Genomic DNA, 16,987 nt, shown 5'->3' on the forward strand with positions numbered 1-16,987 from the left:
CCGGGGGCTGAGGGGCCCCGGGGGCTGAGGCAGCGGGAGTGTAGCATCTCCGGTGTTCGAGGATGGCCTATAAGGCCCGCCCGCGGCGGGACGGAGGCGGGCTTGTGGTCCTTAGTAAACACGTGGTCCGGACAAAAGGCGCTGAAATCCGAAAATTTTCCTTTAAACAGTTTTAGACACCTTCGTTCTGGGATTTGGTAATACCTATTTAAGAAACCGCTTGTCTGAAATCACATTTTTAACCTCAAGTCCGGAAATTATATGATATACGTGCCTTTGAAAAACAAATTAAAACTATATGGAGGGCATCAATTATAAAGAAAACCTTCTCTTTTCCAAAGGCACTCCCCGAGTAACGTGTGTATTTTCCTAATATTAATTCATACACAAACACATAAATGAGTAGTTTATCTTACAACAAGAGGGTGTGCACTTGGCTTTTTAAATTCATATATCGTGAGCGTCTTTAAGCTGCGTAGGATGAATGAAATACACGTGCTACGATCTAATAGTTCCATTGATGAATTTTTGCACCAATTTTTCACCAATACATTATAAGTGAACACCCCAATACCTCATTCTGTATTGAGTGATGGTTAGATTCAAATACAAGAGTCATCCTTTTTTCTGCTAGACCTCTACCCAATTCTTCAAATCCTGATATTCGCTTCCGAAATACATTAACCCAAGAGGGCTAATTTTTTTCATTTCTCCATCTCCGGTGTCACTCTGATCTAACTCACCATCCTCCCTCACCTGGCTTCTTATAAGCTCTTACAAAGGTTTATTCATTGTTTTCTGCCACCCTTTTGCTTTCTAGTGCCTCCACACAATAACCAGAGGATTTTGGTTTTTTGGGTTTTAGTGGTTCTTTGTGTGTGTTGGGGGGGGGGGGTGTTGTGTTTGCTACTAGGGATTGAACCCAGGGAGCTTAACCATTGAGCCACATCCCCAGTCCTTTTTTTTTTTTTTTTTTTTTTGAGACAGAGTCTCACTAAGTTGCTTAGCACCTTGCTAAATTGCTGAGGCTGACTTTGAACTCGAAATCCTCCTGCCTCAGCCTCTGGAACTGATGGGATTATAGGTGTGCACCACTGCACCAGGCTCCCATGTATATAAGCTTTTGTCACTTCCACCTTAAAGCCCTTCTGTGGCTTTCAATCAAGATGCTGAAGATGTAGCTCAGTTGGTAGGTCCTTGGATCCAGCACTGCACAAAACAAAAAACAAAAGTGATGACAATGAAATACTGTCTCTCAGGAGATACCTTGAGCCCAGGAGTTTTTGTTTTGCTGTTGTTATTGTTTTGTTTGTTGGCAGTACTGTGATTGAACTCAGGGCACTTTTCCACTGAGCTACATCCCTTTTTCATTATTTTTCATTTTTGAGAGAGTCTCATTAAGTTGCCCAGGCTGGCCTTGAATTTATGATCCTCCTGCCTCAGCCTCACCAATAGCTGGGATTACAGGCATGCACCACCATGCCTGGCTGAGCTCAAGGGTCTGAGACCAGCTTTGGCAACATAGAGAGACTCTGTCTCAAAAAAAGAAAAAATGCCAGGAGCGATGTTGCTCACCTGAACTCTCAGCTATTCAGGAGGCACTGAGACAGGGGATCCCAAGTTTGAGGCCAGACTAAGTGACTTAGTGAGACCCTCTTAAAATAAAAATAAAAAGGGCTGAGGTGTAGTTCAGTGGTAAACTACCTCTGGGTTCATGCCCCAGTACAAAAAAAGAAAAAAAATAAAAGGCCAATCTGGGTGTTGAAAAAATCTAATTAGTGAAATAGAATAACTTTTCATAGAATAACTTTTCGTGTTTAGTAGACATTTATATTTCTTCTTCATTGCCTTTCATGTCCTTAACCTATTTGGGTTCTGTAGAAATTCTTTGTAGATATGGGAAATTATTGCAAGGCATTTCTACCAATTTGTCTTTTTATTTTTTTAGTTCATTTGAGGAGATTATAGGAAAAGAGATGAAAGGAGAAATACTTTATCTCCATAAGTCATCCTTTATTCTCCCTCAAGTCCAATCTCACTCAAGAAATGACTCCAGTATGGCCCTCTTCTCTCTTCCACTCTACCAACCATCATTTTCTTTTGACTAGTTTATGTACTGCAGTCTTGTCCAACTCCTTCCACCCTCCAGATTGCCCAGAATTATCTTCCAAAAAGAGAAATCTCTTCATGTCACTCCTCTTGCTAAAATAATAATAATAATAATAATAATTAATAAATAAAGTGTTTCCAGGGAAAGACCTCAGTCCACTTTCTTCACCTACTATACCAAACAACATGTTCCAGTCTTTCCCCTTTCTCTTTCCTGCCATCTAACCCTGTGAACACTTCAGAAGAGGATGTGACTTGACTTTTTCCCTCTTTGGAATGCCCTTTCTCCACATCTGCCCATCTTTCAAATTTCCTTCCTATGGACAGTCTTCACTCTCTCCACCCCCATGCTGGCCAAGCGCTTTTAGTTGTTTTGTCTTCTGAGTCATACCTCTATTATAGCATCCATAGGATCATAAAACCTGTTTGTGTGTGTCCTCAAGTATACAAGGAAAACAGGGGCCAGGGTACCCCATAGAAACTAGCATAAAATAGGGATGGATGTATCGATGGATGAATGAGTGGGTGGATGTTAGCTGGGATGGGTTGGTAGAGGAGGTGGAAAGTCGGAGAAATTTTAAAAAACGAGCCGTGTATGTAGAAGACATACACCAGGGGGAGCTGAGACACCACAATAAAACGGGAAGGCGAGCCAAAGGCTTTAAGCTCTGGGGTGAGAGGCACTCACTAAAGCAAGCATCACGCAACTAAGAACCGCTCACCCACGTGTGCATTACCCAGTCCTCCTTCGCAGACTGTGTTTGAGCTCATCCCACCTCCCCCGCCACCCGCGTCGCCTCCACAGCCACTGAGAAAGCAAACAAAGGGGAGGGCACCCCTGCAGGGCTCCGGCTGCCAAGAGCCAATCAGTGGGCTCTAGTATCAGGGAAGGCTGGTGCCTTCGTTTAAAGGGGCCCAATCGGTTTCTAAGGAGTTGAGGAGGGGCGGAGAGATGGGCGGGAAGAGCGGGAGTAAAACAGCGCGCGCAAGAAGGCTCCCCCAGGGAGGCCGAGGGCTGAGGCGTGGGGCGGGACCCAGGGGCAGCCCTGTCTGAGTGGAGAGGGCAGGCAGCGCTGCGGCGCGCGCGATCTGGCTGACGCATCTGGCCCTAGTTCCCCAGGACCTGAGGGGAGGGGGAAGAGGAGAAAGAGCCGCGGGCGCGCGTGCGCAGTGGCGCGGGGAGGAGCTGGGACCTGGCAGCGGGCGAGAAGGCTGCGAGCAAGCCGCGAACCCGGCGGGCGCGCGCACCATGGGGGAGAAACCCGGGACCAGGTAAGGGAGGTGGGGCCACGCGGCGGGGCACGGCCGGTGGCGGCTCGCCGTAAGTGCCAGTATGGTCCCCAGACAAGGACAACGGGGAAAGAATCTCGGGCCGGACCCCTGGGTCCCTAGGGGGCAGCCATCCGGGGCCGCACGCCTAGGTCCTCGAGGATAATGGGGGGGGGGGCGGTGTGCGACTCATGTCTGGGCCCCTGTAGAAAGCGAGGCCTGTCGTTGTGCGACCAATGGATTCTCCTGTGCAGGCTGCGATGCAGGGGCGGAGGAAGAAGGAGCAGGTGGCCGGCCCCAAGAGGTTGTGTACTAGGAGACTGATGCTGGGAGGGGATCCTCCCTAGACTCAGGCTTAACCAATGGAAAGCCTCCTGTCCAATACCCCACAGGCAGTCGGGCTGCCCCCACCTGTCCCAAAGGCCCGGTGGCTCTGCTTCCAAACTTCTGCCTTTTCCCGTGTTGCTAGGAGCAGCAGCTTCATATTGAGGGAGCAGAGTGCTTAGAGACCCTCTATGAGATTAGGCCGAATCCTTCTTCTGGGGATGGGGGAATATCAGCCCTGGGCACAGCATCCACTCCCCGGATGTTTTCTGTGCAATTGAGGCTCCTTCCTTCCACTGACACCCCGAGTTCTCTTTTTTTTTTTTTTTTTTGGTCTCTAGCAAAATCCACTTCCTGTTGTGACCAACACCCCAAGGGGGCAGAGGGTGTATGCCTTAGTCCCAGGGGAGTAGGAGCAAAAGAAAAAAAGGTTGGGGTTGTATGCCTCAAAGCAGAGGGGATCAGGAATGGGAGCTTGGTCACTAATTCTGCAAAACATCATATAAATTCCACCACTCCTCTCACCCATATAATATGAGAATTCAGGTTTCTGAGCATCAAGAGGACCAGTGTCCGATAGAGATAATCAGAGGGAAGACTGACATCCTGGGTTAGGAGTTAAACACCCCACAGAAAGGGGAAGTCACAGACTTGAGGGAGGGCCCCCTGATTTCCGTTGTGTGGTTCATGGAGGGGGACGGGTGGACCAAAGTGGACTGCTGACTTGGCATGATTCCCTCCACCCTCATCAAATTCTGGGCCATAGGAAATGGAGAGAATAGCAGGAAGTGCAAAGGGGCATCTGCTTCAGCTACCCTCCCCCTGACTCCAGACACCTCCCTGATCATTTCCATACTCTGCTTCCTTGACCAGCTTCACTATGTGCATGCTCTGCTCCCTAGCATGGCAAGAGGTGGCTGGGATAAGATCCAAAAGGCAAGTGTCCTGTAGTTGCTCCAGAACTATTGACCCAGAGCCACATTCCAGTTGGCCAACTAACTGTGGCTGTTGCAGCCCTTTGCCAGGGCTCCTAGTGGGAGGAAACACTGGGACAAAGAGGAAAACCAGAAGCTGAGGGCAGGGAGAGTCTGGATGATGCCATAGCAAGTTGGAAAATAAGGTAGGGTCCTTATTCTAGCTGCCACTGTGTCCATGTTTACACTCCTTTATGATTGGGGATATCTGGGACGCTCCATACCCTTTGCCATATGACCTTTGGACAGCTTGGCTTCAGGAAAAAGGGACAAGGAAGTTGTAACAGAAACTTGTGGTGGAGAATTTCAATTTCTATTATCTGGGGACCCTTCCTAGGGATTGCTGCTGATGACAAATTATTGATGCTAGTTACAAAGCATAGTGAAACAGTTTGGTGATTAAAAGCAGGGACTTGGAGCCAAGTTGCCTCAGTTTGTGGAGGCTCACCATTTACATTCTGTGACCTTAGACAAAATTCTTGATCTCTCCGTACCCCAATTTCTTCACCTGTAAAATAAAAATATTAGGACTTTCATCATTGGATTAAGAGCATTAAATAACACATTTGGAACAGTGCTAGGCATGGAGTATTCACCCAGTAAATGTTAGCAAGCATCATGAATTTCATCATATGGCTGTTACTAAACTAGGGATGCCTAAATGAACAAGGCTTTGGAACTCACGGTGTAAGAAGACAGAAAGATGGTACACAGCTAAATTCCCTTGTGTGCTGTCACTTGTCATGCAAGTAAAATATGAACAAGGTGTGATAGGATTCACAAAAAAGGAGTGGGCTGGGGTCTAAGCTGGGTCTGCATCCTAAAAGAGGTGTTATGTGAGCTAAGCTTTGAAAGATGAATAGACTTTTTAAGCTGCCGAGATCAGAGATGGGGACAGTTGGTGGTTAATAGAAAATAGCTCCTGTGGTAGAAACCATTTGAGGGACAAAGTCCAGAGCCATTGCTCTTCTATGTACCCCAACTGTCATTGGAGCTAGAGGGCAAATGGAAAAATGGTTAGTTCTGACTCAGGACACTGCTGCAGCTTGCCCATTCAGGTCCCCTCTGGGGCAGGTACTCTGGGAAGAGTCTGGATGGTTCCTGGGGCAACCAATGGCCATCACTGTGGATGGCAGGGGACTAGTGAGGGTGGACCAAGGACAAGAGAAGGAGCATTTGCCCTGGTAACGAGCTTCAGGGGGCTGCCATGTGAGAAATGTAAGGGACTTATCAGAAAGTGGGAGGGGTAGAGCTGGGTAAAGTCTCCAGCCAGGGTTAAGGGTGAGCTCTGCTTCTCAGGCTGGGGAGGGATAAAGTCCTGGCATGGGGGTCCCTGCTGAGTCTGAGGGAGGCAGTGGGGTTTCCCTTTCTGTTTTGTTAGGGTCTTCAAGAAGTCGAGCCCTAACTGCAAGGTGAGTCACCCAAAGTACTTATCCTTTGACCCTCCCTGGGCCCTACCAAAGCCCAGCCTTCCCCTAGACAACCCCCAACACTAGCTCCCCACTTCCTGTGACAGCTAAGAGCTGACTTCCTTTGCCTCTTGAAGCCCCTTGCTTCAGAGGCTGCTCAGCCTAAGCCAGCCACAGGGCTGGGTGGGGACAGGCCCAAGTCCTTATAGCAACACTAAAGAAAAAGAGCCACAAGCAAGCCCAGTTCCTTGTAACCCTTTAGGAGCCAACCCATTGAGCCTGGGGCTGGGAAAAGTTAACAACCCCCCAGGCTATGGCCTGTTTATCCCAGAGCACCTTGAGAGGTGAGCCTTCTGTGCCAAATCACTAGCACTGTTCTCTGACCCGCTGATTGGGCTATCCTCTCCCAAACACATACACCTGACTGGTGAACAGAGATGAGAAGAGAGATAAAAGAGCAGCTAAAAAGCCTAAGAAGTTTGGTTCGATAGTTTGGGAAACCCACCACCCTCATCTTCCTAAACTATTGGGAGAAACTCCTTGATAGCCCAGCCTGGGCCTGGGGCAGGGCAGCCACTTTTGAGGGCTTTGATGCCTTGTCACCATCCTCCCCAATCCTCCCTGTGACTCCTTGACATCCTCAGCTCACCGTGTACTTGGGCAAGCGGGACTTTGTAGATCACCTGGACAAAGTGGACCCTGTAGGTAAGTTTGTCCAGAAGGAGACAGCTTACTTCCCCACAGGGGAGGAGATTCCTAAGCCTGGGAATGGGGAAGAAGTCCCTTCAAGAAATAAACCTGTGTCCTTTTCCTAGACGGTGTGGTGCTTGTGGATCCTGACTACTTGAAAGACCGCAAAGGTACCAGCCCCAAATCCAAAGGGCCTGAGGGGAGGTGGGGAGGAGAGAATGAGATGGACTGGCATTGGAAGGTGCCACAGAGAGATGAAGGGCTGAGGCAGAAGGAATTCTTATGCTACCAAAAAAGAAGCTATGGCTGCTTAGGTACTGGGAGGCGTTGGGGAAAGGGGTTCTCCTGACCACCCCACCTTGCCCTCCCTTACCAGTGTTTGTGACCCTCACCTGCGCCTTCCGCTATGGCCGCGAAGACCTGGATGTGCTGGGCTTGTCCTTCCGCAAAGACCTGTTCATCGCCACCTACCAGGCCTTCCCCCCAATGCCCAACCCACCCCGGCCCCCCACCCGCCTGCAGGACCGGCTGCTGAGGAAGCTGGGCCAGCATGCCCACCCCTTTTTTTTCACAGTGAGAATGCCCTCAACTCTCTGCTGGGCAAGGGGTCTGGGATCATGGTGGGGCAAAAGGGGTGAGGCATCTATTTTGAGCAGATCTAGAAGAAACAAGTGAGGCAGGTGCCCTAGATTCACCACCCTTTAAGGAAGCAACTTCTATGGTTTAACCATTCCCCACTTCCTGGAGCCCCAGGAAACCTTAGTATAGGCCTCCTCCCTGGGGCCTCTTTCTTATCCCCAGGTGCCCTTTGTCCAGCCTCTTAAATTGAGATTGGGGTGAAGACATGAGGCTTTCTGGAGGCACTGAAGTTTCCCCTTTCCTCTGCTACAGATACCCCAGAATCTACCCTGCTCGGTCACACTGCAGCCAGGACCAGAGGACACAGGGAAGGTATGGAAGGAATGGCTCTGAGGACACGTGGGCAAAACAAAGTTGAGCAAGACCCAGAGCATAACTGAGCAGAGAGTGAAACTGCAGGGGTGGATAGGGAGATATCCCCCACCCCATAGACGTGTGTGTGTGTGTGTGTGTGTGTGTGTGTTTTCACTGCACATGTGACACTGCCTCCTGCTCTTGACCTGCATGCACACGAGTACAGGGGTTGCCCGTATACTACCATAAATGAGCCTCTGCAGGCTTAGAGGCAGCGGGGGAGATAATCCCTGCACTCCTCACAGCAATGGGGCAAGAGTCCCTGCCCAAGACAAGAAACATGGAGGAAGGAAGGGGAATGGTGGAGATGAGCGCAGGAGTCTTGGGTAAGATGTGGCCTTTCCTCCCCCCTCCCAAGGCCTGCGGGGTAGACTTTGAGATTCGCGCCTTCTGTGCCAAATCACTAGAAGAGAAAAGCCACAAAAGGTGAGGGAAGCAACCTCCTCTGTGGTTTAACTATTCCTTCCCCACTTCCTGGAGCTCCAGGCCCTGTGGGAGGTGGGAGGGAGATTTGGGTGTCTAGAGATTGATCCCTTTTCCTCCCCCCCCAACCCAAGGAACTCTGTGCGACTGGTGATCCGAAAGGTACAGTTTGCCCCAGAGAAACCAGGCCCACAGCCTTCAGCTGAAACCACACGCCACTTCCTCATGTCTGACCGGTCCCTGCACCTTGAGGCTTCTTTGGACAAGGAGGTGGGATGCTAGAGAGTGATGAAAGTGCCGAGGCAAAACTGACCCTGGGGGCAGGAATGAAGCCACAAGCAGTTGCCTCTGCTGGGTGTGGAGTTGCTATGGGCTAGGGCTCAGGGGAGGGGGCACACCAAGAACGGGATCAGTGAAAAACAGGTGCAATTCATGTAACGCCCGCCCCCCCCCCTTCAAAAGCTATACTACCACGGGGAGCCCCTCAGTGTCAATGTCCACGTCACCAACAACTCCACCAAGACCGTCAAGAAGATCAGAGTCTCTGGTAGGAGACAGGGTTGGAAGGGTATCTTGGGGGAGGGAGTCCCTGCATAAGTGACTTCTGTTAAGATTTCAGTCCAGGTCATATCCCAGTGTGGGAGACCTGCCAGGGCACAATGAATTTAGAGAATGTTATCTAGACCTCAGTATTTGCTGCAGGGAGGGCCCTGTGTTAGGGATAGTAGGTAGGGGTGTGCTGGGGTTTGGGGCCCACCCCACATGGTCTGGAATGGTGCCGCAATGGTACGTCTACGCTCCATCCAGAGCTGTTCCACCCCCACCCCACAGTGAGACAATATGCCGACATCTGCCTCTTCAGCACTGCCCAGTACAAGTGCCCCGTGGCTCAACTTGAACAAGAGTAAGTATCACAACAGGCCTGCGGGTCCCAATCTTAGAGAGGAGTAGGCCAGGGGAATATGAGGTGAAGGGCAGAATTTATTTCCTGAACCATCTCACTCCTAAGGTTGTTCTCTACACAGTAAGGTGGCTCTGAGCTGTTCATTTTCTTGAACAGACTGAGCCAAAACCTATCCTATGTAACCTGTGCCTAAAGGGACAAAAAGAGGTAGGCTGCCCCATCATCCAGCCTAGCCTCTCCAAGATTCTTGTCCCTTTGTTTCTACCCCAAGTGACCAGATATCTCCCAGTTCCACATTCTGTAAGGTGTACACCATAACCCCACTGCTCAGTGACAACCGAGAGAAGCGTGGTCTTGCCCTGGATGGGAAGCTCAAGCATGAGGACACCAACCTGGCTTCCAGCACCATGTGAGGCGGGGCTGAGTGCCTATGGGGCAGGAGACAGGGCTGGTTGTGTGTCAGACTCTGTTCTAGATACCAGGAAGGTATCAGTGAACAGGAGACCAGAAACAATTTTTCCCCCCTAGGAGAGAACAGATGATCAGATAAAGGGTAAAATATACATGGCATGTTAAGGGAAAAGAGTTAAGGAGAAAAAAGCAAGCACAAACTGGAAATCTAGAGAGGGGCAGGTCTGCATTGGTTTTAAATAGGGTAGCCAGAGGTGCATTTTGAGGAAGGAGGTGTTGTGAATATGCAGACCAAGTGTGCTCCACGCAGAGAGAGCTGTAAGCCCTAAGACTCAGAGATGGGACAGGCCCAGTGTATCCAAGGAATTGTTAAGTGCCCTGTGCCCTTGGGCAGGAGCAGCTCCATTGGTCCAGAGCTTTACAAAGGGCTGGATCAAACCCCAACTGGGCACACAGTGCACACTGCACACAGGAGGCCTGGAGGCCAGCATAGTGAGAAAGAACCAAAAGGAGAGGAGTAGGTGAGGGGAACAGGATCTGCAAGGTTCTTGGGTTAGAAAGACTGAGCTTTTGTTGCCAGGGATGAGGCCCCAGGAGGGTTCTGAGCAGGGGAATGCCGCGGTGTCCTTTGCCAGTGCTGCTGGAGTCCTGGGGTATAGTGTGACTTTGTAGTCCAGCTCAGAATCCTGATGGAAGCCACGGGGTTGTGTGAGGTGACAAGGCAATGAATGGGCCACCTGATCCAATATCTCCCCACAATTGCAGAGTGAAGGAGGGGGCCAACAAGGAGGTGCTGGGAATCCTGGTGTCCTACAGGGTCAAGGTGAAGCTGGTAGTATCTCGAGGCGGGTGAGTATGGCAGAACCTGGTAGGGGTCACAGTGGTTCTCTCTGGTTCCACATCATTGTTGTCCTCTTCATACATCCTCTTTCTCCCAGGGATGTCTCTGTGGAGCTGCCTTTTGTTCTTATGCACCCCAAGCCCCATGACCACATCACCCTGCCCAGACCTCAGTCAGGTGAGCACTCTGCCCACCCTGCACCCGCAGCAAGGCCAGTGGAGAAACCTTGATCCTCCAGCACCTGCCCACCCACCCACTCTCTCTTCTCCCCTCAGCTGCTCCCGAAACAGATGTCCCTGTGGATACTAACCTCATTGAATTTGATACCAAGTAAGAAACCCAGAGCTATACCTTCCTACTTTGACCTTCTTTGCAGATTCCCATAATATCCAAATCTACCCTTATACCTCCTGGGGTTATTTGTTTTCCTTGGGGGGTAAGAGGGTGGTTGAATATTGGATGACTCAGCCTTGTAAGACTCCCTATTTCTGTCCTTTTCCATCCCTTCTGGTTCCATTGTTGTTTAAACACCTCTGCCCCTGGAAGGGGGTAGGGAGCAGAGGGGGAAACAGAAAGAAGGGTCACAAGCCTTTACCTCATCCCTCTCCTTTCTACCACCAAGCTATGCCACAGATGACGACATTGTGTTTGAGGACTTTGCCCGACTTCGGCTGAAGGGGATGAAGGACGACGATTATGATGACCAATTCTGCTAGGAAGGGGGGCTGGAAGAAGGGAGTGGATGGTGCTGGGAGAGGTAGGGACAAGACCAAGATCCCCGCTATGGAGGCGGGGGTGTCCCTGCTTCTTTTCCTTCCCCTCCATCCAGCAGTTTCCTCAACCAACCCCTTTTCTCACTCCCCCTTTACCCCAGATACGCACTGGACCCATCACTTGTTTAAAGTGGGCATTAATCTTTTGACTACAGCTCTGCTTCCCCAGTTGCCCAGTGGGTGGCAAGCTGTGTTCATACATGAATTTTTTGGAGGGGGACAACAAGGAGTGAGAGTAGGGAAAGGGGAAGAACTCCCATATTCAATTTCACACCAACACACCTGCCCCCTCCAGTCACTCTCTGCCTCCCATTCCTCCAAGATAAGACCCTGCAGAGGCAAAGCTGTTTCTTTGTTTCTGAGCATAAACAAGAAAATAAACCTTTTAATAGGCATGAGTGTGTGTGTGTTTTCCCTGTAGTGTTCAGTGCGTAGTGTAGGTATCCACAATTCCTTTCTGTACCCTCAGGGCACCTGACATCAGGCTATCAATAAATGTTTATTGAATGATTGTGTGTTCCTGTATTCCAAAGTAAACACTGAAACTTGATTTGGTCACTCCACACTCAAGTTTAATAAGGCCACAAAGTAAACTGTCATTTACAGGGGAAATAATAATTAACTTCCCCACAGACAGGATGCTCCCTCCCAGGAGCTGAGCAGGGTGGGCTCTTCTCTGTTATGCCTGATGATATAGGACAGCATTGTGACCTGTTGTGACCCAGCTGGTTTCATTCCCACTTCTCCTTATGGTTACTCAAGTAGTCCGCTCCTGGGGCTCAGTGGGACCACATCTGCACACTTCACCAGACAGAAGCCACATGAGTGACATCTTTCTAACACAGAAGCTGAAGCTTTGATCAGCCAAGAGAGTCATGCAGCTGTGGGCCTAAAGATACATCCTAGTGCTGCTCCTGTGATGCCTGGGATTTGCATCAGATTCCCTGAGGCTTGGCCTAAATTCCAGGCTAGGCTGAGGAAATAAGCAACACTCCAGAACATTTCTCACCTCCATCACCCACTGCCACACCTGTAATTGACCTTTATCTCCTATAGCTCCTTCATTCATTCCATAAACTCTTTAGTTTTGGCGGGGGAGTACTGGAAATTTAACCCAGGGGTGCCCTTGAGGGTCTCACTAAATTGTTTAGGGCCTTGCTAAATTGCTCAGGCTGGCTTTGAACCCATGATCTTCCTGCCTCAGCCTCCTGAACTACTGGGATTACAGGCGTGTGCCATCACGCCCAGCTCATAAACTCATCTTGATTTAATTATCTGTATGTGCCAGGCATGATATAGGGACATAGCAGTAGCCAAAACAAATATTAAGTCATTCCCCATCTATTACAGTATCTGTGTCCCAAGGATAAGTACAGGAACTGTGAAACACATGACAGGGAGTCTGATATAGCTGGGGTTTGGGGATGATTTCCCTGGAGGAAGTGACTTTTAAGCAAAGATAAGGAGACCACACAGAGATGGCAACCCCAAGTGAAGACTGAAAGGAACAGAGCGCCTTTTGGGGACTTAAAGAGACTCTGGACTGGAACAACCAGTCAAAGGCAATGGGTGTAACAGGGCAATAAACCAGCTTTTTCCTTTTTCTCAAAACCGTGTCCTCTGGGGCTGGGGATGAGGCTCAAGTGGTAGAGCGCTCACCTGGCATGCGGCCCGGGTTTGATTCTCAGCACCGCATAAAAACAAAGATGTTGTGTCCCCTGAAAACTAAAAAATAGATATTAAAAAAAAAAATTCTCTCTCACTCTATCTTAAAAAAAAAACAAAACAAAACTGTGTCCTCATTGGCAATGGGGTCAAGGATGGAGCTTTCAGCAACATGGGGACAAGTCTATGGGCTCTTAGTCTATGTCAAAGCTTATACGTGTAGAGTTAAATCATTATTTATCCACAGGCTTTAAGTGCTGCCAAAATGTCAATGACCTTGCTTACCCCACCATAGGATCAAGCTTCCCTCTGACTGCCATGACCCTGCTCCTTGACCTCCAAGTCCATGGATCTCCAAAAGCTTCGAGTGAATAAGAACCCTTTGGAGGCACAATAACAATCCAGAATCTGGCTCTACCACCTTGGATTCAGAGCCAGGAGCCCTCAAGAAGAATCCATGAATCCAGATATATAGTTAACACACTTTGAGAACATGAGGTTTTTTAAAGCTTTTTATGTTTTTAATGCTTTTTAGGAAGTAACACATGCAGTATGGTTTTTAAAAAGTCAAACATTATTTAACAGTAAACAATGAAAAGAAGGCTCCCTCCTGCCCATTTCCCATCCTTCCATTTCTTTTTCCTAGAGACAACCACTATTGCTAGTCCTTGATTATCCTTCCAAAGATATACTTCATATTCAGTCACACATGTGGGTTTATGTATTCTTTAGCTTATATAACACACAAAGACTAGCATATTATGTACTCTTCTATACCTTTTTACTTAATAGTGTATCTAAAATAGCATTCCTTCCACAATACATATAGATCCACCTCATTCTTTTAAAGAATGATTTCCTCATTGTTTAGATATCATTTATTTTTACCAGTTACCTATTAGTGGACATGCTGAATGACCACTATTTTGCCAACTCAAACAGTATTAAAATAATTGCCCTTGTTGATTTGTGGTTTTTGTTTTGTTTGTGGTACTGGGGACTGAACTCATGGCCTCAGTCATGGTAGGCAAGCACTTCCCACTGAGTTACATCCCCAGTCCTTTATTTTGAGACAAGGTCTCAAGTTTCTAAGTTCCCGAGGCTGGCCTCAAACTTATGATCATCCGGTCTCAGGTGTCTGAGTAGCAGGGATCACACGTGTGCATCACTACAGCCAGCTTATAGATATGTTATTTTGCCTATGCTAAGAGTGCCTATAGGACAAATTCTTAAAAGTAGAATTGCCAGGTCACAGAGGGTGAGCATTTTTTTTTATTACTGTCAATCTAGCAAGTAAAATATAATATTACTGGAGTTTTCACTTACATTTCTTTGATTATGAGTGAGGATGAACCCAACTTACTGCACTGATTTTTTTTCTTAATGACAAAAGTTCTTCATGAACAAATCAGCTATTTGTAGTATACTTTGCAAATATTTTCCCCAGTTTTTTATATCTTTTGCATTTGTATCTAGTTTTTTATCTTAAAATACAGAATTCAATGATATTTAATACATTCACTATATTATGCATTCTTCACCATTATCTAATTCCAAACATTTTGCTTCTAGTTTTATTCATTCATTCATTCATTCCAGAAATTGAACCCAGGGGTGCTTAACCACTGAGCCACATCCTCAGCCCTTTTTATTGTGTATTTTGGTGTATTTTGAGGCAGGTTCTCACTAAATTGCTTAGGGCCTTGCTAAGCAGCTGAGGCTGGTTTTGAATTTGCCATTCTCTTGCCTCAGCCTTCCAAGTCACTGAGATTACAAATGTGTGCCACTGCTTCTAGTATTTTGTTGTTGTTTTTGGTGGTGCTGGGGATTGAACCCAGGGCTTTGTGCATGCAAGGCAAGCACTCTACCAAATGAACTATATCCCCAGCCCTGCTTCTAGTATTTTTAATACACAAATTTTTAAGACAGTCAGCTATAATCACTTTTTAATGGCTTTTTAAATTTTTTTTCTTCTTTTTAGTTATTCATGACAGTAGAATGTACTTACTTTGACAAATTTATTGGCTCTTTTAGTTTTTTATTACGAAAGCTCATGGTTCCTTCTGCTTTCTCACAACTCAACACTTCCTCTTCTTTCCAGCCTACATTCAAGATCATTAGATCAACCACTATCTTATCAGCATACTCAATTTCTTCTCCTTTCACAATTCTGCTTTCAAACCCCACCCTTGAATCTGTCCCACTATCTCCTGCCTCTTTGCACTAACAGGGAGCTGATAGGCAATAACTGGAGAGAAATCATATAACCACACTTATCATTCAACAAATATTTTTGAATACCTCCTAGGTGCCAACACTATGCTAGGCCCCAGGTATAAATTTAGGGCCACTATAAATTTATGGTCTCTAATCTAAGCTGAGATCTTGATACCTGATTCCCTTTGTCCCTTCTCCTTGTCCCTGGTCACCTCCCTCTCCTGCTCCCATCCAACTATTTTCTACCTTCCTTATAAGGATTTCTGCTTTTCACAGATATTAGGCAGTGAGGATGAATGACTTAAACTTCCCACTCTACAAACACTGACATCTACACCAACTCTCCTACACCACCAAGGTTAAGATGCTTTTTTGGTTCAAAGCTAATCATTCCACCTGTGCTCACAGCTCTCACTTCCCTCCTCCTCAGAGACCTTAATTCATTGAACCAACCCTTCTCTTCAACCCCCTTTATTAGCTCTTCCTTCACAGTAAATAAACCCACACAATTCTTTCCACTGAAGGGAAGAAGAAAGGAGAAAGAGAAAGGAGGGAGGGAAGAAAACAAACTCCTCCACGCTTAGCTCTTTTTCACAGTAAAGTACATCTCTATTTTCTCTCTCATTTTTTTTAAACTTATTTTTTTATTTTTTTGTACCTGGGATTGAATCCAGGGGTGCTTAACCACTGAGCCGCATCCCCAGTCCTTTTTTAATATTTTAGAGACAGGGTCTTGCTTGGGGACTCACTAAGTTGCTGAGGGCAGCTTTGAACTTGTAATTCTCCTACCTCAGCCTACCTGGTCCCTGGGATTACCATGCCCAGCTTGTCTCTGAGTTGTCCTCAGAGACAACTACTTTCACTATCTTTAGATGTTTCTGTTGACATTTATCTCCACATCTCCAAACACTTTTGACTTCTTGATTTTTTTTTTTTTTTAAGCATTTATGGCTTCCCACCATAGAAGATAAAGACTGAACCCAATCACCAGGGAACAACTTTCATCTTGCCCCAACTCCAATTCTCTCAAGGGAATTATATCCTCAGTTTGGATCAGACCAATATTCTGTATTTAATTATGGCTATGCAAAGGTTATTTATTGTTGAGTCATGTGGTATATTATGATTACCTTTCTGTTCTTATGCAACTATTTCCCCTAAATAACTGACATTTTGAAATTTGCTTATTATCAGAATTTATCACTAATTCAGCAGTATACACTTCCAAAAAAAGTCTACATTTTGAACAATTCCAAAATTCATCTCTTTCATCTCCTTGAAGCAATCTCTCCAGGATCCTTCTGATGAACTAGCTGTTCTTTCCACACCTGCTGTCCTGGAATTGCCTGGGCTGTAGCCCTTGTGTTGGTGGTATAGTGGTGAGCATAGCTGCCTTCCTGAGCCCAGGGGTTCCCAGTTACCTCTCAAGAATTAAGGCTTACTTCCTGGATCCTAGATCTTCCTCTTCTGGTTTAACTCTAATAACTTCCTGAGAGGGACTGGTGTTGTGGCTCAGTGGTAGAGCACTCACATAGCACGTGCAGGGCCCTGGGTTCAATCCTCAGCACCCTATAAAAATAAATAAAGGCGTTGTGTCCAACTACAACTAAAAAATAATTTTTTTTTCTAAAGAGAGAGAGAGAGAGAGAGAGAATTTATTTATTTATTTTAGGTTTCGGCGGACACAACATCTTTGTTTGTACGTGGTGCTGAGGATCGAACCCGGGCCGCACGCATGCCAGGCGAGCGCGCTACCGCTTGAGCCACATCCCCAGCCCTAAAAAATAATTTTTTAAAAAATAATAATTTCCAAGGGCTGGGGATGTGGCTCAAGCGGTAGCGCGCTCGCCTGGCATGCGTGCGGCCCGGGTTCAATCCTCAGCACCACATACCAACAAAGATGTTGTGTCCACCGAGAACTAAAAAATAAATATTAAAAAATTCTCTCTCTCTCTCTCCTCTCTCACTTTCTCTAAAAAAAAAAA

At 47.2% G+C, this 16,987-nt stretch overlaps 1 protein-coding gene across 3 annotated transcripts; it reads left to right on the top strand.

Annotated features, from left to right (window-relative positions):
• The first annotated feature begins 3,121 nt into the window (after positions 1–3,121).
• On the top strand, positions 3,122–11,515 carry ARRB2 (arrestin beta 2). Of its 3 annotated transcripts, none has more exons than XM_081272222.1 (15): positions 3,123–3,381; positions 6,058–6,088; positions 6,730–6,790; positions 6,901–6,945; positions 7,152–7,348; positions 7,667–7,726; positions 8,127–8,194; positions 8,326–8,461; positions 8,654–8,738; positions 8,999–9,095; positions 9,367–9,504; positions 10,272–10,355; positions 10,445–10,524; positions 10,623–10,677; positions 10,970–11,515. In XM_081272222.1, the coding sequence occupies exons 1-15, from the start codon at positions 3,359–3,361 to the stop codon at positions 11,061–11,063; spliced, it is 1,254 nt and encodes a 417-aa protein (XP_081128348.1). In that variant the 5' UTR covers positions 3,123–3,358; the 3' UTR covers positions 11,064–11,515. The 3 variants fall into 3 exon arrangements, with proteins under 3 accessions (XP_081128350.1, XP_081128348.1, XP_081128349.1); XM_081272223.1 differs by having other exon boundaries at positions 3,124–3,381; positions 9,023–9,095; XM_081272224.1 differs by lacking the exon at positions 6,058–6,088 and having other exon boundaries at positions 3,122–3,381.
• Positions 11,516–16,987: the final 5,472 nt, after the last annotated feature.

The sequence above is a fragment of the Spermophilus citellus genome (assembly GCF_964194105.1).
Source record: "Spermophilus citellus genome assembly, chromosome: 17".
Taxonomy (NCBI): Eukaryota; Metazoa; Chordata; class Mammalia; order Rodentia; family Sciuridae; genus Spermophilus; species Spermophilus citellus.

What these genes read in the sequence shown, in the direction of transcription:
- ARRB2 (XM_081272222.1), top strand. Translation starts at nt 3,359, where the DNA reads ATGGGGGAGAAACCCGGGACCAG. An exon ending in GGACAAAGTGGACCCTGTAG is followed by an intron (nt 6,791 to 6,900) that starts GTAAGTTTGTCC and finishes TCCTTTTCCTAG; the next exon opens with ACGGTGTGGTGCTTGTGGAT. An exon ending in CAAGAAGATCAGAGTCTCTG is followed by an intron (nt 8,739 to 8,998) that starts GTAGGAGACAGG and finishes CGCTCCATCCAG; the next exon opens with AGCTGTTCCACCCCCACCCC.